Here is a 24,884-nt window from a genome sequence, read left to right on the forward strand (position 1 = left end):
TGCTGATCCACTGGCCATAATAAATCGGAACCATCCTTCTTCTTAGGGGATATGCAGTAGCAACCTTTAAGGCGGTCTATGGCACCGCCTCTCGTCTGTAAGACAGGGTCGAGGGCTCCTGTCACCCAGCCAGAGGAAAGGAAAACGAAGTTACCGCTAGTAGCTTCTAGCCTAGCTATGAAACCCTGCAAAAGCCAAGCCTAGCTGGTACTCACTTACCGCCCACAGTTAACTAGCTATATAGCTAATTTACTAGAGCTGTTAAACATAACTGGATCAAATGGTAAGCGCACCCGTGCATCGATAAAGTGACGAGTTTGCTAGCTTGGCTAAAGGTTGTGTGCGATAGCATGTTGCTAAGCTATATTGCTAACTGGCTGTCTTGACTCCCGTTCTGTAGCCACAGCTACGCTAACAGCGAAACACAACTTTCGTATAGATCGGACTATGAAGTGGTTGATATTTGGTGACACTAGGAACATATTGCGCCGCGTGAAACGTTTATTTGCTGATATAAGGCTGTGCCTATGCATGCCTTTGTACAAAATAGCTGCACAGACGAAAACATGCAGACCTTGTTAACGTTGAGCTTGCTAGCTAATGCTAATATTAGCATAGAGGACATTACCCAGCTGTTAAACAGTTATTAATAAGATTGGAAAACATCTGTCTTATACTGACAAGGTCAGCCTGCGGTGCCCACTGTGTAAATTTAAAGATAACACATTGAACTAACTCTGTATGTGCTTCTGTAGGTTTATGACCCTGTGCAGCCATGGGTGACATGAAAACCCCAGATTTTGATGATCTTCTGGCTGCGTTTGACATCCCAGATGCCACTGGGTTGGACGCCAAAGAGCCCATCCAGGGGAGTCACGAGGAGACAGAGAGTCAGCTGAAGCACACAGGGATATGTCTGGATGATGGCTTATTGAGTAACCAAGCTATCACAACAGGGGATATTCCTGCTGTAAGTGTTATTGTGAAAAACACAAGTCGCCAGGAGTCATTGGAAGGTTTTGGACCGGCATTGCAAAATGGATTCAGGGGACAAGAGGCGTCCATTGACAATGCCGAGACAACTAACACTGGCTTTTCCAAATCGTTTGTCTCTGCGTTGAACGGGGAGAGTTCAAGAGAGCTTCTTGGAAAGGCACCTATTCAGCACAAACCTGACGGAACGCCAATATTTTCCCAGTCACTTTCTCATTTTAGTCCCATCTCTAGTCCTGAGTCCGAAGACACTCAGTGTAGTAGAGATGAAATGCATCCAAAAGAGAGACCCTGTTTCCCAGAAGCTTCAGTTCTGGTGGAGCCCTCAATCCCAGACAATCCCAAAAAACTGGACCTCAGCATGTTTGACGACTGTCCAAAGGACTCTGATATTTCCAAGAACACTCAGAGGAGCAGAGCAGAAAGTAGTAGAAGCCAGGAGCCCTCTGATACCTGTCTCAGAAATGAAACAGATACGACACCTAGAATACGCAGAGCACTTCCCCCACCGAGCAGTAACCAGAACTTTATTGAGACCAACTGCAATTCAGGAACCTCGATGGATGTTTCCCCTCCTTATCCGCTTGTAAAATCTCAGACATCTAAATTATCCTCTTGCCTTGAGGCTCTGGTGGCTCTGAATGCTAGAAAAGATCCCAGAGAGTCATCAGCAGTCCAGAATGACTGCACGAAAGCAAGCCCCAACGTGCCTATTTCCCCACGCAGCCCCAGAAGTCCACTTGAAACAGTGAAACGGTTAATGAAACCCTCTGATAGCCCTGTGAGCATCTGCAGTGATAGTAGTGGCAAAGCTTCCCCCGCAGTGGCATCTGGGTCGCCCCCTGCCATACCCAGGGTCAGAATTAAGACCATTAAAACCACGTCTGGGCAAATCAAGCGCACAGTCACAAGTGTGCTGCCAGATTCAGAGACAGATGAAGTTCATTCTGCATATGAATCATCTCCAGCACAGAGTATGATCAGTGAAGATTCTTACTGCAATATGTCTCCTCATCAGTCTCAAAGTGCGGCTGCTGAAAGCAATGTTCAAACTAAAGGTACCTCAGCTGGTATGTCTTCACTGAAGGTTTTACACAACAAATCAGAGTCCAACTCCCGGAGGTCAGGCACAATGCAGACCCCAGCAATATTCCATAATACTAGTGGTCCTGTCAAACGATCTGTTGCACATCAGGGGCAGAAACCAAAGAGAGGATCAGCCACAGCAGGCCATACAACTAGCACAAACTTCCTTCCCAAAGCAATGCACTTAGCTAGTCTTAACCTGGTCCCTCATAGCGTTGCTGCTTCAGTAGCTGCACGGTCCTCCTCTCATCAACAAAGCCAGCACACGCTCTCCTCTACAATGTACAGCACTGTCCCACTGGTGCATCAGGTCAAAACGGCCAAACCCTATCCTTGCACGTCCACTCCCAATACAGCAGCAGGAACCTTAAACAGACTGTTGAACAATGCCAACCCTGTGCCTACATATGTGCCCAACCTGAACCCCCCTCCAGAGAGCAATATCAGCCTTCCACCACGCGGCTACTGCTGCCTGGAGTGTGGGGACTCCTTCGGCGTGGAGAGGAGTCTTGTGTATCATTACAGCAGGAGGAGTGTTCACATTGAAGTAGGATGTACGCACTGTGCAAAGACGATGGTATTCTTCAACAAGTGTGCCTTGTTGGCACATGCGCGAGAGCACAAGAACAATGGCACGGTCATGCAGTGCACACAGCTTCATATGAAACCCATAGCAGAGGAACAAATGTTTGCACCCCTGAGTACTGAACCTGTGAAGGCTGACTCTTACTCCTCACCATCACGCTCATCTAAAAAACAACCTGTCCTGCCCCTGTATCCAGACAATGTCATTCGCCACCGACTCCGATGCCTGGAGTGTAACAAGCAGTTACCAGACTACAAAGCACTTGCAGGCCATTACCAGCGGCCGTCAGAGGATGTGGAAGGACTAGTGAGTAGATATTTTATTGAAATAAAGACATGGCTGGTGATATTCTGTATTTTTGTTCTTGTCAACAATTTGAGTGAAAAGACTAAAGTTTACAATATGTTCATCTCTTAACACTTTATGATTTCGCCAGCATGTCTGTGGCCCACGCCCCTTTGTTCCGAATCCTAAAAAAATATTCAGAATTATAATGATTCATTTATAAAAAAACAGGCTCACTAATGTCTTAAAACAGGTGGGCATTGTATTGTTTAGCCAAGGCTACTCAAACAAAAGGATTTCACAGAAAAGTGCATTTTCAGGGACTATTTTCAGCTGTGGATTAATACACATTTAGTGCTCTCTTAATTATTTACAGCAGCAGGAAGGGGGCACATGTGGGATTGACTGAAAACAAAATACAGAGCCCGTATTCATTGTAATGAAGGAGCATGGTGCCTAGTTCGCCTGGGGCTAATTTATGTGTTTTTATTTTTATTTTTTTTACAGCATTTAAGGTCTATGGCACAGCGGAATATATCAAGTTTAGCTATGCTGAGTATAACACTTGTTTTAAGGATTAATTCATTGTTGGTTTAAGTGTTTTCATGGGATTTGCTGACAATAAGAAAAATATTGAATATCACCAGACTTATCCTTGAAAGGTGCTGTGAGTATTTATGTATTTTCCATGTTTCACATATATCTTTATTTTTTTTCATTTTGCTTTTTGAAACAGATGTGTATGGTGTGCTCAATGTTGTTACCCAACAAGTGCAGCTTCAGAGCTCACGAACGCATTCACGCACACAAGTCCCCTTACTGCTGTCCAGAGTGTGGAGCCCTGAGTCGCTCTGCAGACATACAAAAGCATGTCAAGGAAAACTGTCTGCACTACGCTCGCAAGGCTTGGTACAAGTACGTGAGCAAGCACGAAATGTAGGCCTTTTTTAAAAACATACAGTGTAGTGACAACATAAAAGTGTCATTATGTTTCCTTTGTTTTCAGATGTCTTCACTGTGATATGGTTTTCAAAACCCTTCAAGGACAGAAGACTCACATTGAGGAGAAACACTGTGAAGTCTTTTACAAGTGCTCCAACTGTCCAGTTGCCTTCAAGACCGCTGACGGCTGTGAAGTGCATTTAAAAAATAAGCACAGTGCTAGCAAGATATTCCCTCAGTAAGTCAACGTCTCATGACCTGGCTGGTAAAAGTTTTTTTTATTTTTTAACAGTTCATTTTAACAGTTTTCTCTTTCCTTTGCAGGTTAATCTTTAAGTGTTCGTGTGAGACAGTGTTCAAGAAAAAGCAGTTACTCTTCCAGCATTTCCACCAGAATGCCAACAAGCGTGTCATGTGCGTGTTCAAGTGTCCAGAATGCAACTCGGTCTTTCCACAAAAGCACCTGTTAATGCAGCACTTCAAGGTTAGCCCCTGATATTTGTTTCTTTTTTTAATAAAGAGATGTTCTGTATGTTTGTCAGTGTAAAATACATGAGAAGTGATCCATTTGGCATATATTTTGGGGTTGGATTTGATTGTGTATTAGCAGTTTCTGCATGCTTGGTTAACTTTTTTGATACATGAAACTTGGATAATGAAAGCTAATAGCTGCAGGGTGCTAATTTCCATTATTCCCAAGGACATTGTGCAAAATTGACATTTAACCTGAGATTTTGGAAGATTATTAAAGTTTCCTAGCAAAGCTCATCTGTTATGTTATCTTTTATCACATTATTTAAGAGAGAAGTCAACATGCTAAATTCTGAAGTCACACAGTTTCTCAAGACTTGTTAAGTGTTATCTTGTTTCACCACACTGGCAAAAGAGCAGTCGTTGAGTGAATGATTAGTATTCAGTACTAAATAATCTGTGATCTATACTGCACGACCATTGACGTGGAGGAGAGGATGAGGTCACTGCTTGTGATTTTTATCATGCATTTTCTGTTTCGCAGGATGTCCATGTAGGAAACATGACAGCAGAGATGGAGAGCAGCAGTAAACAGACAGACACCACCGACTGGCACCAGGATGTTCGTTCTGTCCAAGTACAAAAGAGTCGCAGCCCTGTTAAACACACAGATAGTCCAAGAAAAAAGGCTGAGCAGGACGGCAGACCTCGCGTGAAGCCCACCGGCTGGACGTGCGGGGAGTGTCTCCAGTGGTTCCCTGAACGGGAGGCCTATGTTTCTCATGTGAAGACCACCCACGGAAAGGTGAGAATTCCTCTGGATGAAATGTGCGTGTGTTCAACCAGAACATTAATGGCTGATTAATTTATTTTTGAGTTACTATCTTAGCTCACTTATAATAAAATGCTAGTACATTTTATAGGGGCGACTCACTCTGCTACAAGATCACACTCAGACTTGTCGGAATTACTCCGAATCAAAGTCCGGTTGTTTTCCCAGGCTAATTTATATTGCTGTCCGTGGCCTGTGTAGACACCAGCATTGATTAATATAGAGGCGTATCTAGTTATGTCAGACCTAGGAGAGACAGATGATTGAAAATGCTCAGGAGGCACTCCTGAGTCGGCACGCCTTATGTGCTGTGAACTGTATGCACAACAATTGGTCAAAGCCCCCAGTTTCACAACAAGTTTTGAGTTTTATTGTGAGCATATTTAGTTTTGATAGATGGGGGACATAAAAAAATTAAACCAATAAAAAACCACATACCAGAAAACTATGTTAACATTAAACGGACCGTTACTTTGAGTGGTATTTTGGACTAGTCGGCCTGATCTAAGTCACGGTCTTCTCAGCGCGTCACGAGATGGGCTGCTGAAATGAGGAAATGGTTCTGAGGACAGTGAGTCCTGAGGTCAGCGTGCGTGTTAGCGTGGGACCAGCTGCTGATGTCCTCATTCTGGTGTGAATCCAAAAGGGCTCTGCTAAAGTGTTACCTTGTTGTTAATTCCCAACTACATTACATCATGTTTAACTGTTTCAGTTTGGTTGTCTGGATTTGGTTTTTAGGTGGCCCCGTAATGTAGATTAAAACTACCCATTGTAGCTGAATGTGGCACGTTTACTGAAATGCTGTTTAATGTGAATCTACAAACTAGTAGCGTATTTGTTATGGCTATAGTTACCGTAAGTAATCTTTTCTTAATGGTTACTTGTGTGCACATAATGAACTCATTAGACGTTTATGATTACCTCAAGTACATTTTAAGGTAGAAGAAACCTTTACTGCTCTTTGTAATGTTTGTATGGTCTCACTTTTATTTTTTCAACAGTCAGTGAAGAAGTACCCATGTCGGCATTGTGAGCAGTCTTTCAACTCTACAACCAGTCTGAGAAGACACATCCGCAATGACCATGACGGAAAAAAGAGGATTTATACTTGTTGGTAAGATTTTTATGTTTGAAAATGAGCAGATCACTTATCACAGTCCTCAGCGTGTTATCAAATTGACCAGGACATCTTTCAGTTCTAATTTCCATGTTTTTTTTGACACTTCAGGTACTGCACGGATACCAAGACAATCTTCACGACGAGCATGATGTTGAAGAACCACATCAGTCTAATGCACGGAATCAAAAATCCTGATCTTAGCCAAATGCCAAAAACAGCCATCCAGGAGTCAAAAGAGGCTTTGGGCAAGGTAGCTTATCTGTTATTTTTTAACGTTAACAACTGCAGGCACGAATCCAGATGTTGAACTTACTAGTCATCCTTTCAAAGTGTGTGACTTGTGTGATTTTGCAGGGGCCTGCATCTGAAACACCTGCCGTGGAGGCGCAGGAGGAAGGGCGGGATCGCACCCGCGCGCTCGAGGCTCCTTCAGCAAAGCGTCTAAAATCTCAGTTCCGCTGTTCAAAGTGTGGTTTCATCACAGACGACAGGACACAGTTCCAGCAGCACATACCACAGCATAAAACTGATGAGAACACTCCTCAGTGCCTTCACTGTGGCCTGTGTTTCACATCTGTGCTGTCGCTCAACAGACACCTTTTCATTGTTCACAAAGTCAAAGAGGAGGAGAGAGAGGAGGAAGAGGAGGAGGAGCGGAGCACGGACTGTAACTTAAAACTGAGCACTCACTCTCAGACACAAGCCGTCTCTCTGCGGTAACGAGAGCCTCCTCGACACGTCTTTAAAGCTGCTTTAATATATTCAGTTTTCATGTGAAAGTAAGGGATGCTTGATGTTCTGCATGGAGGTGGTGCAAAAGTGTTTGGGCCTTTTAATTTTGAAATTTCTCTCAAGTTATTCAGAGCTTGTGCAGTATATCCAAGCAGATCCTTAACATTTAGTAAAGAGCAGTATTTTCATAAATGAGTATTTTCAATTGTTTTTATTTATCATTGCATGTTAGTAATGTATTCATCTTACCTTTCAGACATAACTGCACATGTATTACAGATGATTTTTCTTTCTACCCCCCCCCCCCCCCCAACTGTTTCATCCACCCTGACAGAGACTCAGGAATGTCTGAAGTTTTTAGGTCTGGTATCGATTGATGGATTGTCACCTTTGTTATTGGTCATTTTAATTGCTTAAATGTCTGACGCATTTGATGCTACACACTATTACCTAAATGGGATTCAGTATGTATGACATGACTGTGTTGCAATGAGTTTGCAGTTACAAAGCTAGAATTGTCACCATCTATTACAAAACATTGCAAAGTTCAGCCTTCATTTAAAAGACATATTGTTTGGCAAACCGTCATTTGAAAAGCATCCTGTGAGATCAGATGCAGGCGAGCTGTCACGCTGAGCAAAGCCTACTGAAGTTAGGCTGCACATGAGAACAGGACTTTGGTTTGACTATTTAGGCGTTCTGAAGTGCTTTTGTTTTTTTATGTTCATTGAACGTGTTTGATTCGTGGGTGCATGTGTTGTCCCAGATCTGCCCTTTTTTTTTCTTTTCTTTTTTTGAATGAGTGTTCAGGGGAAGCATGGAGAGGTATTGGGCGTGTGGTGCAGCAGTATTGAAAATACCTCAAATTGCCAGAAGTGTATTTTTCAGGCAAGCGGACAGTCAATGTTATGTCAAATCAGGGTACGTTGTTTTGGATAATCCAGAGCAGGCGTGAAAGTGAAGTTTGGCGGCATATCTGAGATGATGTTTTCTAAATCAGGACCTGTTGACATGAAGTCGCTCATTTTAATAATACTAGTAGGATCAGAGTTTCTTTAATCCGTCATGACTTCAGGGGAAATAAATTCCTTAGATCTGCCCTCATGATGGTGGCTACTCTTTGCTCACAGGTCTCGGTTTGTAAAGCAGCATTTCTCGTTTTGTATTGAATACATGACAGTTCCTACCTCCATGGTTAATGGCAGTGATTGTTAAATGAAAGTATTTGAGGAGTTGCAGGTAATCTCAGTGCAATGTAAAAATTAGTAAATGTGTATTATCCCACATTATTCAATTTTATAAATTATTTTGGGAATGAAAGTAAGGTTAGGAGGTCATATTGACTTTACTTGGAAAGTGAACTTTTCTATTTAAGTGCTATATGAGCTTTTTATTTCTCTGTTATCTTAAGTCCTTAAATCACAGCGCTGCAGCTGTTAAACTGCAGAGGCTGAAAAGAATGACTTGTTCACGACTTATTCTTTTGTTACGCTCGTTGAAAGATATTTGTACTTTTGATACTGTGTACAATGAGGACTCGTATCGGAAAGTGTGTACATACAGTAGCCAATGAACCCTGGATTCACAGCATTTCTTAAGCCATTACATCTGTTCAGCATGCAGTGGCCCATGTGCCTTGCTGTAATGTTTACGTTCAGTACTCACGAATAAATTGGTGCATTTAATTATATATCAGCTTTGTCTTTTGTGTTACTGACTGGCTTATGTATTAAAGTCCAGGATGCAAGGGCGGAAATAATTTAATGGTATTTGGGTGTGATAATTAGGGGTTTTGCATTGAGGTCAATTGTCGTAGCAAGTCAGAATGGCACATGTCACCCCAATGTGCATCATTTGCCCAATGAGAGACCAACCACAGATGGATGACTTCACCTCATTAGAATATTAAGCCCATCCTATCTCCTTATAACTGCCTGTCCCCAGAGTAACAGAAGAGCGGAGATTTTAATTAACAGGCAGCCAAATTGCAAACACCACGTTTGAGGAATGAAAGGCACTTGTACAAAGATCTGCAGAGCAGGAGTCGTGTTTTCTTTCATCCTTGTCTCATACATTGCCATGACATCGTCAATGACTCTTGATTTAACTGAGCTGAGAAATAAAGTTTCAAAGATCAAGGTGAATCCCAGGGGGAATCTGTGGGCAACAGGTAAGAGAACTAAGACTGCTCTGGCAAATCATTTCATATCTCTCTGCTGTTTTTTCTCATGCTGTTAACGGTTTACATTGAGATTGTGCTTTGTGTCAATTAAGGGCATTTCATGGGCAAGAAAAGTGTTGTGGATAGTTCCTTTATGGGGTCTGCCTTTGAAGATGCAAATGTTCCCACTGAAGTCAGAGATGCTAGTCCCCTGTACCGAGTGGAAGATCTGCAGGCGCTGCTCATTCAGATGCTGAAAACTTCTCAATCAACACAAGAGAAACAGGCATTGGACATGTTAGTTTGTTATTATTATGATTATAATGATTATTATTATTAGTAGTAGTAGTATTGTTATTGTTGTTATTATTACTATTATTGTTCTTCTTCTTCTTCTTCTTCTTCTTCTTCTTCTTCTTCTTCTTCTTCTTCTTCTTCTTCTTCTTATTATTATTATTATTATTATTATTATTATTATTATTAATAATAATAATAATAATAATAATAATAATAATAATGTCAATTCATCAACTGTACAACTGATTCTTTTTTCCATCCATTTAGACAAGGAGGGGATCCTGCTTGAGGAACATTTCAACAATCAGTTGTTGCACCATTACTATAATATGAGATCCTACTGATGAAGAGGACAGATTTAAAAGCTCAGCTATAAATATGTTTACGTTTTTAACGTGCTATGTTACATTGTATATGTATATGATGCCAGTCTGCACTGCTCTGTTCTGGCCATCAGTTATGAACCTGTTAATAAACTAGTGCTGAAAGCCACATCAGTTGTCAGCCCCTTTTGCTGATGTTCACTTTTGATATATGTTACATTTCTATGAAAGTATTTTCACATAATTGTTAAAATATATTTCATTGATATGGAAGAATGGTCAAATCACCTTTAAACTCAGTTATCTGCAGTATGTTGGCTCTGTGGCGCCTCCTGCTGGTGTGTCGAGTAATCATATCCGGGTGAAACGGCAAACATGCTCTTCATCACATCTTAGGCTGGGTTTTTTAATAACACACAGTAGATATGCCTCTGATAGTGATGTGTGGTTACCCCTGTAGTGGTAAAACACGAAGGGCAGAAGAACTGAAGGTGTATTTTGAACAGAACTGTGACCGGAAGGTTCACATTGTGGGAGATGGAGCCCTGCACGCTGAGAAAAACTCTGTTTACGCAGGCAAGTTAAGCTAACATTAGCCACGTCTCCACTCGCTTGCTTGTTGCTGTTTTGTATCTGGTAAGTTTTTGTTAATGGTCAAGAGCCATGCTGGAAACCCCGCTTATATGTTAAATATCCACCAAACCGTTCATATTTTTTAATTCAGTCGCAGTATTTCACGGTACTGGATGAGCAGCTTCGCGGCAAGCTTTGTTGAGGCAAACAACTGGGGAGGAAATGTGGTGAATAACAGGAGAACCAGTTTGCTAAAAGAAGATGCTGCTACTCAAGTATACATGTTTCTGAAGTCTTGTTAAGTATATATAGCTTACTCTGTTAACTATTAACTCGTGAATCACGGAGTAAGCGCTTATTCGAGGGTTTGCGTTAAATTCATGGAAATTTGAATTGAGTTTGGCGTGGGAGTGTCGTCAGTGATCTACACCTTATTAAGGCTCTCACTATTAAACTACGTCACTTGCCAGGATTAGAGTCGATTTTCTCTATACAGAACCAAACTATAAATTTCTGTTCTTTTACACACCGGTAACGTCACTTAGACATCTGGGTCTTTATATTTGGTTCACAAGATCATTTTTTTCGCCACTATCTTAAGAGACTCCTGATATCAGCAGCTAAAGGACTTTTCAATTTTTCAGAAATTAAAGCGCCTCAGTTAATTGATCAGATAGAATGACAACACCTGTGCCAACTTTACAAGCAACAATGCAAAAACTTCACAGGTTCCAGCTTCTCAGATGTGAGTTTTGGCTGCTGTTATTTGTCATCTGAGAGGAAATTCAATATTGGTTTCAGGCTGTTTTTCAGACAGTCAAGCAAACAAGCAACTTGGAAAGGGAAAATGTGAAGGGCATCACTATTTTCAGCAAGTAATTGGTAGATTAATTGATTATGGATATTTTTAGTACACGTCTGTTGTTTGATATTAGAGTCACAACTGTAAGACTGGATTCTTTGGACTCTTGCTTTAATTTAACCTTGTTGGATCTGTTGCAGATTCCCAAAAGGAGAAAAATGCCAGAGCGTCTTTGAAAGCTGAAGTAGAGAGGTTGGTTTTTCAGATCTGTTTTTGGATGAGACACATCAGTGATGCTCTGCCATCACAGCCCATTTAACTTTTTATTATTTGTTGTTTAGGAAAGTCAACAAGGATCACATTGTCATTTTGGATTCATTAAATTACATTAAAGGTAAACCTTTTTAGCAGTAGCATGCTATTCAGACATTATGATTTGTTTTTGATTTTACCTTTTAAAGTTGAAATACCTTACAGGCTACCGCTATGAACTGTTCTGTCTCATCAAACACGCACAGACACCACACTGTCTGGTAAGTACACTGGAGAAATAGCTCATGGATTTTGTATTTAAAAAAGTATCACCCAAACATTAATCACACAAGTCAAAATCATATGCGTTCTTTTGATGAAGGTATACTGTTTGACATCAGATGAAGTGAGCTCAACTTGGAATGCCAGCAGAGATGCTGCTGAGCAGTACAACCAGGACATGTGAGTGAGAAACCTCTACACATGCAGTAGAGGTACATGTCAGTCTCTGATATGACTGTCTTTACATTTGGATAGGTTTTAAAAATACCTTTATGTCTGTCATTGTCAAAAAAAATGTCCAACTTGTGTAATTTGTCATCTGGTTTGTCTTTTGTAGCTTTGATGCATTAGTGCTGAGATTTGAAGCTCCAGACTCCAGGAACCGGTGGGACAGTCCTCTCTTCACCGTCCTGAAAGACGACACACTTCCCTATGAAGCCATTTCTGATGCACTTTTCAAAAGAAAAGCACCCCCGCCTAACCAGTCTACACAGAGTGTAAGAGACATGCACACAACAAGCATACGACGTTAAGTGGAAGTAAATGCATGTTCTGTCATGCTGCCTTTTTGATCTGATTGTAAAAGAGATTCTTTTTCTCTGCAGCAACCTTTGTCCTCTACAAACTTCTTGTACGAGTTGGACAAGATCACACAGGATGTGTTAATGGTATGTCTTCATATTTTTTGGGGTGGGTGGGTGGGCTGGGATCTCTGTGGGACGATCTCCTGCTTTCTTTGCTGAAGTCAGTCATATTTAAAATCACAAACGTGAGACCCACACATCAAAAATAATGGGCCGAGGAGTCGTAATCCGTTTCAGTTCATAAAACATAGAAAGATAATGCATGTATCCACAAGCAGGTGTACTAATGGCGAGGAAATGCCTGAAACCAAACAATCCTGGGCCGTCATTGAACGCCAACTCGTCATTAAATCAATAATTCAACCATCGTAAGTTGTCTGATGACGTGAACCCATCTTTGCAATGTCTGCCATCCCGCCCACATGATGTGAACGTGGCATGAATAACAAATCAGCAGAACAGAACAAGTGACAACTTATCGGCTCATAGTGATGAGCAGACAAAGAGCACCAAATAGAGTCGATCGTATGCAAATAATTACATAACACAAGGTAAAATCTGACAAACAAGTATATACTAATGCTGAAGTCATGAAGGGAGGGCACGCTGGTGATAGGAGGGAGGAAACCCTATAATTACTTGTTCCTCATTTCGATAAAGAGAAAAACAAAGCAATCTTTGTTCCAAATTCCCTGCCCAGTCGCTGGGAAGAATCCCATCAATAACCCAGAACATCAAGATGTACTCTTATATTAATCAATTCTGAGACTTGCGTTGTCTGCTTGTCTTATCAGCCATATTTGTTACATGAAAGAAGATTTCAGCCAGGACACTCTCGTGGTCCTGCTGGTCGAGGTCACGTCTGGAACAAACACCGGGATGCGCCCTGAACACATGCTGAAAACATGCAAATTTCACATACAACTCAGTGCTCATACAGGGGGAGGCTGCGGAGGTGGAGGGAGTTAAATGTCCCTCCACCAATTGTGTGCATGCTGAATGAGTGTTCCATGTGATGCATATCGATGCTTTTTGTGGCACAAGTGGTGAAATTATTGGCGGGGGCAGTATTGACATCAGCTGTCTGCTACGCCTGGCAAGAAGTTTTTAGCTTCCCTCTGTAAACGTCCTGTTTTTTTTTTTTTTAAATGCCTTTGCGTCTTAAATTATTGATCTACCTATTGATGTGCGTTAGATGGGTTGTGTCTGCTAATTGCTGTTGGCCAATAAGAAATCACCCACTCTGTTCCTTTAGTAAGCTATTGAGTACACCTGTTAATGGCCTGAAACTGTCTTTTGTGTTGCATGTTCTTCCATACTGAAGTCTATATGGACAATAATGTTTTCAATCTTGCGCTTGTCATCTTCTTAAACTATTTTTTGTGCTGCACTGACTACTATTTTATGCCTTAATTGGATTAGCCAACTGCCTAAGCGAGTTGTATTTCTCAGTAAAACATTTCCCTCTATATATAATGTGTTTAACAAAGGTAATTAATTTTTTTCTTTTCATTTTTTTTTTTTTAAGGCAATTTTTAATGCACAGAAGACAAGTGTTCCCGGGGATCTCATTTCAGTTCCGGGAGCAACAGAAAAGATATCCTTTTTGTACACATTCACATGTCCACAGTTTTATCTGAAAGAACGTTTTCCGTTGATCAGATTTTGGCTGTTCTGTTTCTACGTGTGACGTCACGAGTCCAGAGAGCAGCGATCTTTCCAGCTAATCACTGTCTGAAATTTGTATTGCCTCTTTTAATTTACGCTGACTCACTTTCATCGTCTACCTCCTGAGGAAAGTCATATTCCCTCACCAGCAGGAGGCAAAGTACTCCATGTGAAATGAGTCGTTAGAAGGGGAAGGTGCATGAATGCCTGTCCTTCAAAGAGCTGAAAATGAAAGGTGCATTAAACGATCACTGCTAAAGGTCTTGCCTGTAATAACATACTGTGGGATTCAGTATGCGGGAGAGAAACCAAATTACATAGATAAGTGGATTTTCATTGGCAGCTGCACCGTTTCAGACGTTCTCAGAAGCAAACACTTTGATTTTCTCCTTTGAACATGTTGGTCCCAGCTGAGACTAACCAAAAAGTACATTAGGTTCTGCACCGGTCAGCCTTTAAGGACAGGCGTATAATTTAAATTTGAGATTACATCAGTAACGTTCAGTACTTTATATTGTTTAATTGTGTTGTTCCCCTCAAAGGTTAAGATGTGATGCTGTGACCTTCAGATGCTTTTGGTCTGTTAATTATCACTTCTTCAATGTTCAGTACTGTAGAAAATGTGAGGCGGATTTGCTTCTTCGTGTGAGCCCGACGGTTTGCAGGCATAAAGATCTTACTTGAAATGACCTTAACCTGACGTTCAACATCGAGATCACCAGGAGCGTCAACATGGCAGAGCTGAGGAAGTTGCGGCGCCAGTTCATCAGCTACACCAAGATGCACCCAACAGAGAACACCGGACACATTTCCAACATGTTTGTGCAGTATTTAAATAAGAGTCTTCACTGAAGTTTTTTAGCATTGGTTCATTTTTTTTATTACTGTCTGTGAGAAATAAATAATTTAAATATTTGTTGTGTCGTTGTCTGTTAATGGCCATTTTAGAATGATTCAGTTTCAGTTGCAAACATTAAATGAGAAAAATCTGAATAAAAATTAAAGTAGCCTGACAAGAAACAGTCATTTGTATAATATGCACAAATAAATTTTGAGGCACAGCAAGCACAACAGCCGTGAAAGCAATCTGTGAAGCTGAAGACATATGAGACAAAAACATCTCATTTCAGGGTCTGTTTATCCCATGTTTCCAAAGCTTTGAGCCACATCTTATGGCCTTCCTCAGCAGATGGGGCTGCTCGGTTGTCATGGAGATGAAACACCAAGGAATTGAACTTTGTGTTGAGATTTATTTATTTATTTTGCTACAGCTAACTGCTATGTCAAAGGTCAAGACTGAACCTTCAAACTCAACAAAACAGGATGTGTTTATCATTCCTGGCCTCCACATGCAATTATATAATCAGTAAATATGTGTTTTGCTGTGTCATTTTCTTTAATGAACTCCACCGTTGGGTCAGTCTTGAACACTCAGTCCGGTCAAAGCTCAGCACATTCTCAAGTAAGAGTTAACATGAATTCACCTTGTGTTGAACTTGACCTCTCGGTGACAAGCCCGACTAATTTTCAAAAGCTCTTTATTCCTTTGTGGAATTTGTAAGCAAAATATTGCTGAGTTGAGTAAAAGCTCTTTCAGCTCTTTCTTTGAATTATGTAAGAAGATTGTGAGAAAACCAACAACAGGAAGTTGGTCTTGCTTTGCTTGCATATATATATATATTGGAATTAGTTGAATGTTATTATGCACATATAATGCATGGAGTAATGTATTGATCACCATTAGAAACAAGAGTGGGAGAATCTTGGTAAACAAAGTGGTTTTATTGAATGAAACCCCATAAAAAATACAACTTTTATAATGTTTTTTACAAGTTTAGTTCCTCCATTGAGAGAGCAGCCTTTCAAAGAAAACCTGGTGGAGCAGCAAAGAGGCAGCAAGTGCTACAAAATTAGAGACAATAAGCAATTAAAAATAATGGATTTGACAGGATTTTAAATATTAATCATGGCTTTAACACTGTGACATGAAGGAGAAGAAGAAAAACCACCAGGCATGCAGTATTTACAGAATTGCATTCACTTGCTATTATCTTATAGTTTTTTTCTTCAGAGGAACAGCTGTGCCAAAGATTCTGTCCCAGTGGCTGAAGAAAGGAGCGTAGTTACTGCTCGGCTTCTGGTGATGCATGTCATGAGCCGGCGCACCGCCCAGCAGACCAAAAGGCACCAGGTGGTTGAGGGTCCACGGCAGGTCATAGCCTATGTGGTCCTCCACAGACATCCAGATGCTGAAGACCGTGATGCACCATGTGGTCAGTGGGTGGCACTTTAAAAGAATGGGGTCCTGGTTGCTCCAGAATCCAACAGTCATCAGTTCTGGGATGCTGAGCTGCTCGGTCGACCAAGAGAAAGGCGCCATGTATTCATGGTGGATCGCATGGATCCACCGGTAAAGCTGCGGATGCTTGTGATGTATGAAATGCCAAATATAGTACTGAGTGTCAAAGAGGAGAAGCACAGCCAGCCCACCAACAAATACCTCATATAGAGAGGGAGCATCCTTTGGTAGTGTTGGTGTGGGCAGGATGAACATGGCAATTATTACAGCAGGCAGGACAAAGAATATGTGGTTATACAGCGCTGTCATGAAGCTTTTAGCCATCATTCCCACTGTTGGCTGCCTGTCTGGTTGGATCTTGTACTGATAGAACAAAGGCACTCTTTCTCCCAAGAGATCCAGTGCAGCAAAAGGTACGCTGAAGAAGAAATAGCTGGAGAAGGCGAGTAGGACGGGGAAAAAAGGAGATGAGATGAGAGGCAGGTGGTGTAAAAGCAAATAATCCCAGAACGGCTGCAGGAGACGATCCGAAGGCCTGGGGGGCAGGAGCTGCAGAGGGAGCTCACTGATGTTCATCATCCCGCTGTGGTGCCACCGACGGCTGCTGCTGCTGCTGCAAAGCTGAGGATCAAGACAAAGTTCTGCCTTTATATAGTGGAGTTCAACAGAAGAGGCTTTTCTCTCAGTCAGAACAGACCAGCAGCCCCCCCTCCCAACCCCCAGCAGCTCAGTGTCGACAGGCAGACCTTCACAAGAAGATTAACAGAAACATTCAAGAACACGCATTAGACAAAACAGACTGACAAGCTTTAACTCTATCAACTACTACAAGGTTAAACGATTTTAATGCAAAGTAGGACAAAAACAGTTTTGGTAAAAGAGAAAATATTCCTGTTTTCTTACTGAAGCTGCAGAATAGATCTCTCAACATCTTAAAATTAAATCACTAAACAATCCCTTAATTTAGTGTTGATCAAACATGGCATGTCATGATTAGGGAAAATCATCAGAATGATTTCTGTAACTCCAAGATGGATTACAATGCTGGAGTGCGTGAATTTACAAGGTTGCCTTTTAACACGATCTGTAATCTGATCAAAACTCCCCATGCATTTCTCCTCTGCTAATTCTGTCTATCCTATTAAATGTAATAACTTCAACAGTTAAACCTTGACAAATGTGCAGGAGTTAAGGACAAACTCACAAGTCCTCCAATTCAATCCACATTAAATCTTCAGACTTTACATATCGGATCCAAATATTAACACTTCTCACACAGAATGATCATGTCATGATTTATTGGGAAAAACTGACAATTTCATTGAAATCATATCATGAATTACATAATGTGCTTTCAAAAATTAAGGCAGTGATGCTCTTCTTCTTCTTCTTCTTCTTCATCTTCGTCTTCTTCTTCTTCTGCTCTCACCACCATCTACTTCTTTTCACTGGCTGCTTTCCGTGAAATCGTTTTATTGGTGTTGGTATATTTTTGTCGATCATTTCTGAAGAGAAAGAAAAAAACAAATTCTTAACCTTTAAACCACTGAAAGAAATGTCTTTTTCAATGAATAAAATGTTTCCACTACTATCATTGTGTTTTCATCAGTCCTGTTAACAATAAACTTAGACGACACTTAGAATAACAATCTGAACCTGTCAGTGGCAAAAACAAGCACCTTTAGTAGACGTTCGTACTTTCACAGGCCCATTTGCCCCCAAGGATTACTGCTCAACCATTGCAGCTTGTCTCGCAGCTGTTGGCTGAGACGTTCTACTGGACCAGTTCCAAACGTTTTGTACCTATTTGTCATTTAGACCCCAAAACATGAAAAACCTAAAATACTCAAATTACCCCTTTCAAGCGTTCAAGTTTATTATTAATGTGACTGATGACAACATAATGGCAGCAGTAGAAACGTGGTTAGGAGGATGTACTTGTTCATTTTGACTTTGTTTCTGCATCCCAGTCCTCCCTCCCAGTGGCTGGTGTGTGAACCTTTTGTCATCATGCTTCCACAGCTGATGCACGGCTTTCCATTGCCGTATATCTGCAACAACAAACAATGCAGGGCTGAAGTTTAACATCGGCATTTATGCATTCATGTCTCTAGATAGAGAAAAATTTGTATTTTTCAAGGAATGTAATGACCCGATCAAGACAACACATATGGACTTCTAGTACTGCCCTCCATTTTTCAAATCGAATGTCCAGCCACAACTGACCTGTTCTTTGGCGCAGTAACCACAGATCATCCTGGTGGCCAGTTCCATGGGGTGGTCCTGGTCCTCATCGTGGCACACATCACAGGGGTAAGCCCGGCCACAGCAGGGAAACCTGAGGGCAGTCAGTGTCACAAAGCTTTCATGATATTCTGTAAGTTCTTCTCAGAGCTTCCATGGTCAGACTTGTGAAACGAGAGTGACAACGATACCTCAGCCAGCGATGGCTCTGTTTGTAGTGTTTGCAGGTTCCTTTCTCTGGCAGTGGCTTCCCCTTTTGCACAGCGGGGTCTCTTATCTTATAATTAACAGCACAAGCACTTGAACCTGCAAAAGGGGAGAAAAAAACACATTATATCGGCCTGTCTGGTCTGTTTAGGTACAGCAAAAAGTTTGCATATGCATAGATGTGCTCATATTTAAAGGGTTTCATGTGCTGTGTGTATCTTTTTACATAACAATGTGAGGTAACAATGATCAGAGAGCCAATTGTGGCAGTTTGCTGTTGCAAGATCTTGAACCTCTGTTGATCCTTTTGATAGCAAATGTAGGTGAGCTCTGACCTGCTTTGTTGGTGCGAGGCTGTATATACTGGAATCTTGTGCTGTCAGCCAAAATGCTGAGTTTGCTGTGGCAGTGTTCACAATTAAACTCCTTTGTTTGACCATAGGAAAGGTTCTGATGAAAATTACAGACCAAAAAAAAGCTATTTCAGAAGAAGGCCATTGCTCATCAGGATGTTTTTATCACAGCTGATTTCCACATAAAACAGATGTGTAGTGTTAAGCAGGACATCCTTTTTCACCTGCACAGGACCCTCCTGGGAGCAGCTGAGGCAGCCCACAGTGAGTTCACACTCCTGGAGCACAAGGTCAGCAGGTGTAGCATTGTGAAGGTCCAGGTATCCCAGGACATCGCTGTAATGGTGCAGCATGCAGGGCCTGAATGCAGCATTGATGCTTGCACTGCACTTTTCACACTGAGCTGTGCAGGGTGCCCTTCCAGTCAGTGTCAGGTCTGCAGTGACCTTGCACCTGCACACAGTGTACACAGTACACATACAGTCAAGCTTTGAGTGCTGGTCATTCTGATTAAACAAACTAATATGTGATATGGACATGGCATTTAGCTCTTTTTTCCTTACCTGTTACATTGAAGGCAAATAGTTATCCTTTGGGCTGCCACGGTGGCTGTGTTCTCTCCCAGCCTCAGTCCCAGCAGCTTCACCTCTGTGCCTCTGCGAGGGTCACTGATCTTAATGTTCTCCACCAAATGACTGGCCTCCTCCTCTTTCTCCAGCTGCTGCCCTTCATCACAATCTGCTCCCTCCTGCTGCACTAACCTTCCACCCTCCACTCTCCTCTCACCTTCTGTCTTTTCCCATTTCCCCTCACCACTGGCATCCTCATCTGCATCTGCAGCAGTGTGAGACGCAGGGTCAGACGAGTGATCGTTCCCAGATTTTTCACACACTGCTGCCTGGAGCTCTTGGTATGATATAAACTGCAATCCAGCCTTTTCCAGATCAGTGTCTTTTTTCAACTGTAAAAACATTCAAAACAAGAGAATTTTCAGCAGGTACTAATCAGTCATTTCAGTAAATTAAAAGGGAGAACACATGATCACAATTCACAATCTCCTTTTCATGCAGGTTGCGGTCTCACCTGCCTGGCCCCTTCAGTGAAAAGTCTCTCCAAGCTACGATCTAGCCAGCGAAGAAAAGGCCGGAATAACAGCTCTACCTTACCCAGAAGCTGATTGGTTGCATGCTTGGCTTGAAGCCACTCCGATGATGCTTGCTGTACATGTCTATGTAGGTAGAGATTTACAAAAACGTCAATGCAAAATGACTCTAAACATTAAATGTTAAAATAAACTGCAAATGCTTTTACCTTTGCATTACCAGTGGCAGATCCTGATCCAACGGTATGTCCAGTGTGAAAATCTAGGAAAATGTATCAAGGTGAAGAGGAACTGTTCTTTCCATGGCACCCATTTACTGTATTGTTTAATTACAGATCATGTGGTGTAAATTGAAGCAGTGGTCTTTACCTCCTGGGGGTAACTGTCTGGGAAGCTCACCATGATGTCAATTTCTTTCAGGTCAAAAGGCTGTAAGTAAAAACACAGAGTTAACACATTTCCAGATAATATTGTGATGTAATTCATATCTATGGAACCTAGTATCAAAACAAAGCAAGAAAAAGTTAGCTCATAATGGATTTACAGGAAAACTTGGCTATGATTTACTCTGCACAAGGGGTTAGTGGCTTAGAAACACCATAAGGGAATAGTGGAGTACCAAATAAATCTTTTGAAAATACTTGTTTGCAAATGAGCCAAGTTTTAATCACTGCTTTACCCCATTTCCCATTTAATAAATAGGCTTAATTTAATCTCAGTTGTGCCGCTTAATTGATACAAATCCTATGTTATCCTGTACTAATTAACAATTAATCTATCGCAGCAAAATTACCATTGGTGCTGTTACAGCATAGTAGGAAGGGTTCTACTACTTATTACAATATCTGTGGAGAGGCTTCGGTATTTGTCTGCAAATACAGTCCCACTCTGTGTTGATCAGTTAAAGTTCAAGTTCACAAGTTAAAACTGTGCTGTGCTGTTTCATAGAAGTCATATGTGGGTGGATTTAAGATTGAAGCTCTCAGGGAAGGAGTGGAGAAAGAAAGTAGAAGATAATGTTTACCCAGTCAGGGTCAGTGGCCACGACTGTCGCCCTGTAGTAAATAACTTTGCCATCACTTCTTTCCTGAATAATCAGCTGGTCTTTGGGAAAACGCTTCTTCAACTGCTTGATCTCTGTGTCTCGTAACTGCTTGGCGACATCCTCTGTCAGGTCACAAAGCTTGACCTCCTGGAGGATGCTGGGACGGGGCACTGGTGGCATCCTCTGGGTAGGTCTTGTGTAATTGCCAGGAACAGGCTGGTCATCCAATCGGGGTAACTGTGGTGGATGCCAGAAGCGACATCTGTCTTCCATGGTGCAGTGCCCCGAGATAAAGTAGCGACATGGGCGGTGGCCGACTACTGGGGCAACCCTGGAGCTACCAGTGGGAGGTGGCCTGTGCCCTACATGGCCCTCTGAGTTTGGAGATGTGACGTCTGAATGGCTTGGTGTCCTGATGGTTTCCTTCTCATGAGCTCTGGCATCATCTCTCACATGTAGAAACCTGCATTTCTTGCCAAAACTGCAGTGTCTTCCTTGAGAGAAGAAGCGACAAAGATGCTGTGTATGAACCACAGGCTCCGATTCATCTATCTTCCCGCCCTCGCCATCCTCCATCATTTTTAACACCTGGATGAATGAATAGAGCAACACAGATTATAGAGATGTATGTGCTTCTTTGATATGTATGTAAACACTATAGGAGTAAAATTAAGTGGACACAAACAAAACACCCCTTTGTGATTTACTGAGGTCAGGAACAGATGCTGGGCAGTGAGAACATTGACGTTCTTCACAACCAAACCAGGAAAACGATTTCTTTATGGGGGTCATTGTCATGTTGGAAGAGACAATGGTCTTCCCAAGGAACACCATCTCCTAAAACAGGGGTTTCCAACCTTAAAACAATGTCCACTTGAGACCCCTTATCACAGGTTATAACCCCAAATGTGGAGTAAAAAGTAAGCAGTTCAACCAAGGAGTGATTTTCCTTCTCAGAATGTTTCATTTGAAGGATTTAGAAGACAGGAAAGTATTTCACAAGTAGGAAAAATCAGAGAAAAACCCCACATTATTTTGTGCAACAGAAGTACCGGGTCATTTTTTCTTGGGAGACCCTTTAGGGGTCCTGACCCCAAGGTCACTAGTCTAAAATATCATTATATCTCATGCACCTACAGAAATTAAATTGTATTTTTGGGGGTGTCTATTACAGCATACACATGTCTTCTGTTTTCTTTTGAACAAAACCATCAGGAGTTTTGATTCTTTTCATCTACAACTAGATGATGATACTTTATTTCGGTACAGCCAATCAAATTAAGTCTCCTCTTCACCTGCACTCTAGCAGCTGCTGTCAATCAAACACAGGCACCTCCTTCAGGAAAAGAAGCAGTTTTGATATTTCCCCAAAAAACAGACTATCACAAGATGAGATTAAAAAAAAACAAACCCTGAAGATCTGAACTATGTGCACAGGGCTGGGTAAAATATTAATCTCAAATGTGTCTCTGTAAAACACCTCACATATTTAATGGCTTATCAGATGGACCTTAACCTGTTTTACAGCTGAACTTGGATGATCTAGTTATATAAAATATCTATGAGGTTAGAATTACCCGTAAAAGTTTTTGTTGAAATTGGTTAACTAGATTTAGCATATACAAATAGACAGGGGTCCATTCATTGTCCGCATTATCTTTAATAGTATTTAAGTAGCCTAACATTACCCTCTTAACAACAGAATCACACCGTTTTGTTGTTCCCAACACAGAAAGACCGATGTTAGCTAAACTTTGCGCACAGTTGCAAGGGGCCTGTGTCTCTTGCCACTCAATTCAGAATACGTTATTGTTGGGAAGATGACATTACCTGAAATAAACACGAGGGTCCGTGTAAAGGTTTATCCCGTGTTATAAGAAGTGTTGTGAAGTAGCTTAACTGCTACCTGTCAAGTGATTGCGTTACGTGCTACAGGAAACGTACTCGCACGCACAACGCAGTAGTTTACGTCATTACGTACGACGACAAGTTCCGAATCGTTTGGAGGTAACAATCGGGTCCGCAAGGCGACCACCACACGTATTTACATTATATATAAAGCTTATGGAGATTTTACTTACAGGCTGTCGAACGGTCCCCGCTGTACGTTGGATAGAAATTTGTTTTGCCGCCCTCTAGAGTTTCGGAGTGTCCACTTCTCTCCTCAGGTTCAAAGTTCATTTATTTAACTTTGGAAACAGCCATATGTGGTTTATTGAATAACTACTCCTGATTTCAGTACTATCACGTGATCTTTATCAGCAGCTGGAGTTTGCCCGGTCATAATGGAAGACATCCATGTTGGCTTAAAAGATGAGGTTCAAAATTCATTCTTGACGTGAGAAAACACGACCAGAGTGTATAAATAATTTGTTGCCTTGTTGCACTCAGCTGTTACTTGATACCACAAAGTGAGCAAAACACAAGCAGACAGAAAAGTCTTTGCCGTAGCTGCTGTTTCTGGCTGGAACTTCGACATTCCTCAGGCATTTATAAGATATTCATCTTCAGGATGCATTTTGCAGACACCAGCATTGATCTTTGGATAAGATGCATTGGAAATGAGTCTTTGCTGCAGCCTCTGTGGGACAGCCTAAAGCTCAATTACAGAGAGTATTTGAGATCTCCTCTCTTCCCCATCGTTCTGACTGTGTCTTCCTACTTCGTCTTGTGCCTTCCTTTCCTTGTTTGCGACATCATGGGAGAGCGGTGGACATGGGTGCAGCAATTCAAGATCCAACCCAGCCGTCGCCCGACAGCCTGTACACTGCTGCACTGTGCAGGTGTCACCTTGTACAACCATGTGTTTCTTGTGCTCCCGGCATCAGTGGCCCAGTGGGCATGGAGGCCACCTGTGGACCTGCCGGACCGTGCCCCATCCCTGCTGGAGCTGATTGCCGGAGTGATAGGCAACCTCCTGCTCTTTGACTTCCAGTACTTCATCTGGCACCTGCTCCATCACAGGATCCGCTGGCTGTATGTCACCTTCCATGCCATCCATCATAATTACTCATCTCCCTTTGCTCTAGCCACTCAGTGTCTTGGTGGCTGGGAGCTGGTCACAGTAGGCTTCTGGACCACACTGAATCCTGTGATCCTGAGGTGCCACCTACTCACCACATGGACGTTCATGGTTTTGCATGTCTACGTTTCTATAGAGGATCACTGTGGCTATGATTTCCCCTGGTCGACATCTCGCCTTATACCTTTTGGCATCTATGGAGGGCCCAGCAAACACGATGTGCACCATCAGAAACCCAATACCAATTTTGCACCACACTTCAGCCACTGGGATAAAATATTTGGCACTCATGCGGATTTCAGCTTCTCTCCTGCTGTGAAATAGAAGGAGTCAACACTACTGGTAGCAGCTATAGATAGAGACCTGTGCTTTTATGTTTGTGTGTTTGTTTTTCAAAATGGTGTAGACATTAAAATGTGAAGAGAAATCTCTAACTTTTCTAAATCTTGAATTTTTCTCCACACACAAATGTAGCTGTGTTGTATCTGAATAAAACAACACTGTCACAATAAGATGTTTCAAAAGTTTCCTGTAGTTCAATGATAATGAGTGAACATGCTCATCATATCTTGACAATTGTGAACTCATTTAAACTATCTGAATAATGCCTGAATGCATATGCC

At 41.8% G+C, this 24,884-nt stretch overlaps 5 protein-coding genes across 6 annotated transcripts; 3 read left to right on the forward strand and 2 right to left on the reverse strand.

Moving 5' to 3' along the window:
* The first annotated feature begins 145 nt into the window (after window positions 1-145).
* znf592 (zinc finger protein 592) lies at window positions 146-8,721 on the forward strand. Its single transcript, XM_041938721.1, has 9 exons — window positions 146-283; window positions 756-2,971; window positions 3,687-3,865; window positions 3,957-4,130; window positions 4,217-4,376; window positions 4,908-5,168; window positions 6,197-6,309; window positions 6,424-6,565; window positions 6,670-8,721. The coding sequence occupies exons 2-9, from the start codon at window positions 776-778 to the stop codon at window positions 7,033-7,035; spliced, it is 3,591 nt and encodes a 1,196-aa protein (XP_041794655.1). The 5' UTR covers window positions 146-283; window positions 756-775; the 3' UTR covers window positions 7,036-8,721.
* Window positions 8,722-10,200: 1,479 nt separating this feature from the next.
* Window positions 10,201-14,904, forward strand: kti12 (KTI12 chromatin associated homolog). Its single transcript, XM_041939353.1, has 9 exons — window positions 10,201-10,404; window positions 11,404-11,455; window positions 11,545-11,597; window positions 11,681-11,736; window positions 11,838-11,917; window positions 12,075-12,234; window positions 12,343-12,405; window positions 13,850-13,918; window positions 14,698-14,904. Exons 1-9 carry the CDS (start codon window positions 10,254-10,256, stop codon window positions 14,839-14,841), a joined length of 828 nt encoding a protein of 275 aa, XP_041795287.1. The 5' UTR covers window positions 10,201-10,253; the 3' UTR covers window positions 14,842-14,904.
* Window positions 14,905-15,936: 1,032 nt separating this feature from the next.
* On the reverse strand, window positions 15,937-16,874 carry ch25hl1.1 (cholesterol 25-hydroxylase like 1, tandem duplicate 1). Its single transcript, XM_041939700.1, has one exon. It carries the CDS (start codon window positions 16,865-16,867, stop codon window positions 16,037-16,039), a length of 831 nt encoding a protein of 276 aa, XP_041795634.1. The 5' UTR covers window positions 16,868-16,874; the 3' UTR covers window positions 15,937-16,036.
* Window positions 16,875-17,575: 701 nt separating this feature from the next.
* si:dkey-24l11.2 (uncharacterized protein LOC100034462 homolog) lies at window positions 17,576-23,344 on the reverse strand. 2 transcript variants are annotated; one of them, XM_041939461.1, is made up of 12 exons: window positions 23,321-23,344; window positions 21,219-21,827; window positions 20,564-20,623; window positions 20,404-20,456; window positions 20,176-20,320; window positions 19,656-20,053; window positions 19,317-19,545; window positions 19,075-19,189; window positions 18,724-18,838; window positions 18,515-18,626; window positions 18,227-18,339; window positions 17,576-17,793 (listed from the first exon to the last, which is right to left on the reverse strand). In XM_041939461.1, the coding sequence occupies exons 2-12, from the start codon at window positions 21,816-21,818 to the stop codon at window positions 17,724-17,726; spliced, it is 2,010 nt and encodes a 669-aa protein (XP_041795395.1). In that variant the 5' UTR covers window positions 21,819-21,827; window positions 23,321-23,344; the 3' UTR covers window positions 17,576-17,723. The 2 variants fall into 2 exon arrangements, with proteins under 2 accessions (XP_041795395.1, XP_041795394.1); XM_041939460.1 differs by lacking the exon at window positions 23,321-23,344 and adding an exon at window positions 23,070-23,182.
* A 407-nt stretch (window positions 23,345-23,751) lies between these two features.
* Window positions 23,752-24,585, forward strand: ch25hl1.2 (cholesterol 25-hydroxylase like 1, tandem duplicate 2). The gene has a single exon (XM_041938655.1). It carries the CDS (start codon window positions 23,752-23,754, stop codon window positions 24,583-24,585), a length of 834 nt encoding a protein of 277 aa, XP_041794589.1.
* The last annotated feature ends 299 nt before the right edge of the window (window positions 24,586-24,884 follow it).

The sequence above is a fragment of the Chelmon rostratus genome, chromosome 6 (assembly GCF_017976325.1).
Source record: "Chelmon rostratus isolate fCheRos1 chromosome 6, fCheRos1.pri, whole genome shotgun sequence".
NCBI lineage: Eukaryota > Metazoa > Chordata > Actinopteri > Chaetodontiformes > Chaetodontidae > Chelmon > Chelmon rostratus.

Coding starts and splice junctions, on each gene's coding strand:
- znf592 (XM_041938721.1), top strand. CDS start 776: ATGGGTGACATGAAAACCCCAGATTTTGATGATCTTCTGGCTGCGTTT. Junction 2,972..3,686: donor CAGAGGATGTGGAAGGACTA/GTGAGTAGATAT, acceptor TTTTTGAAACAG/ATGTGTATGGTGTGCTCAAT. Junction 5,169..6,196: donor TGAAGACCACCCACGGAAAG/GTGAGAATTCCT, acceptor TTTTTTCAACAG/TCAGTGAAGAAGTACCCATG.
- kti12 (XM_041939353.1), top strand. CDS start 10,254: ATGCCTCTGATAGTGATGTGTGGTTACCCCTGTAGTGGTAAAACACGA. Junction 10,405..11,403: donor GAAAAACTCTGTTTACGCAG/GCAAGTTAAGCT, acceptor GATCTGTTGCAG/ATTCCCAAAAGGAGAAAAAT. Junction 12,235..12,342: donor CTAACCAGTCTACACAGAGT/GTAAGAGACATG, acceptor TTTTCTCTGCAG/CAACCTTTGTCCTCTACAAA.
- ch25hl1.1 (XM_041939700.1), bottom strand. CDS start 16,867: ATGATGAACATCAGTGAGCTCCCTCTGCAGCTCCTGCCCCCCAGGCCT.
- si:dkey-24l11.2 (XM_041939461.1), bottom strand. CDS start 21,818: ATGATGGAGGATGGCGAGGGCGGGAAGATAGATGAATCGGAGCCTGTG. Junction 19,546..19,655: donor ATTTGCCTTCAATGTAACAG/GTAAGGAAAAAA, acceptor CACTGTGTGCAG/GTGCAAGGTCACTGCAGACC. Junction 18,340..18,514: donor GTTACTGCGCCAAAGAACAG/GTCAGTTGTGGC, acceptor TTGTTGTTGCAG/ATATACGGCAATGGAAAGCC.
- ch25hl1.2 (XM_041938655.1), top strand. CDS start 23,752: ATGCATTTTGCAGACACCAGCATTGATCTTTGGATAAGATGCATTGGA.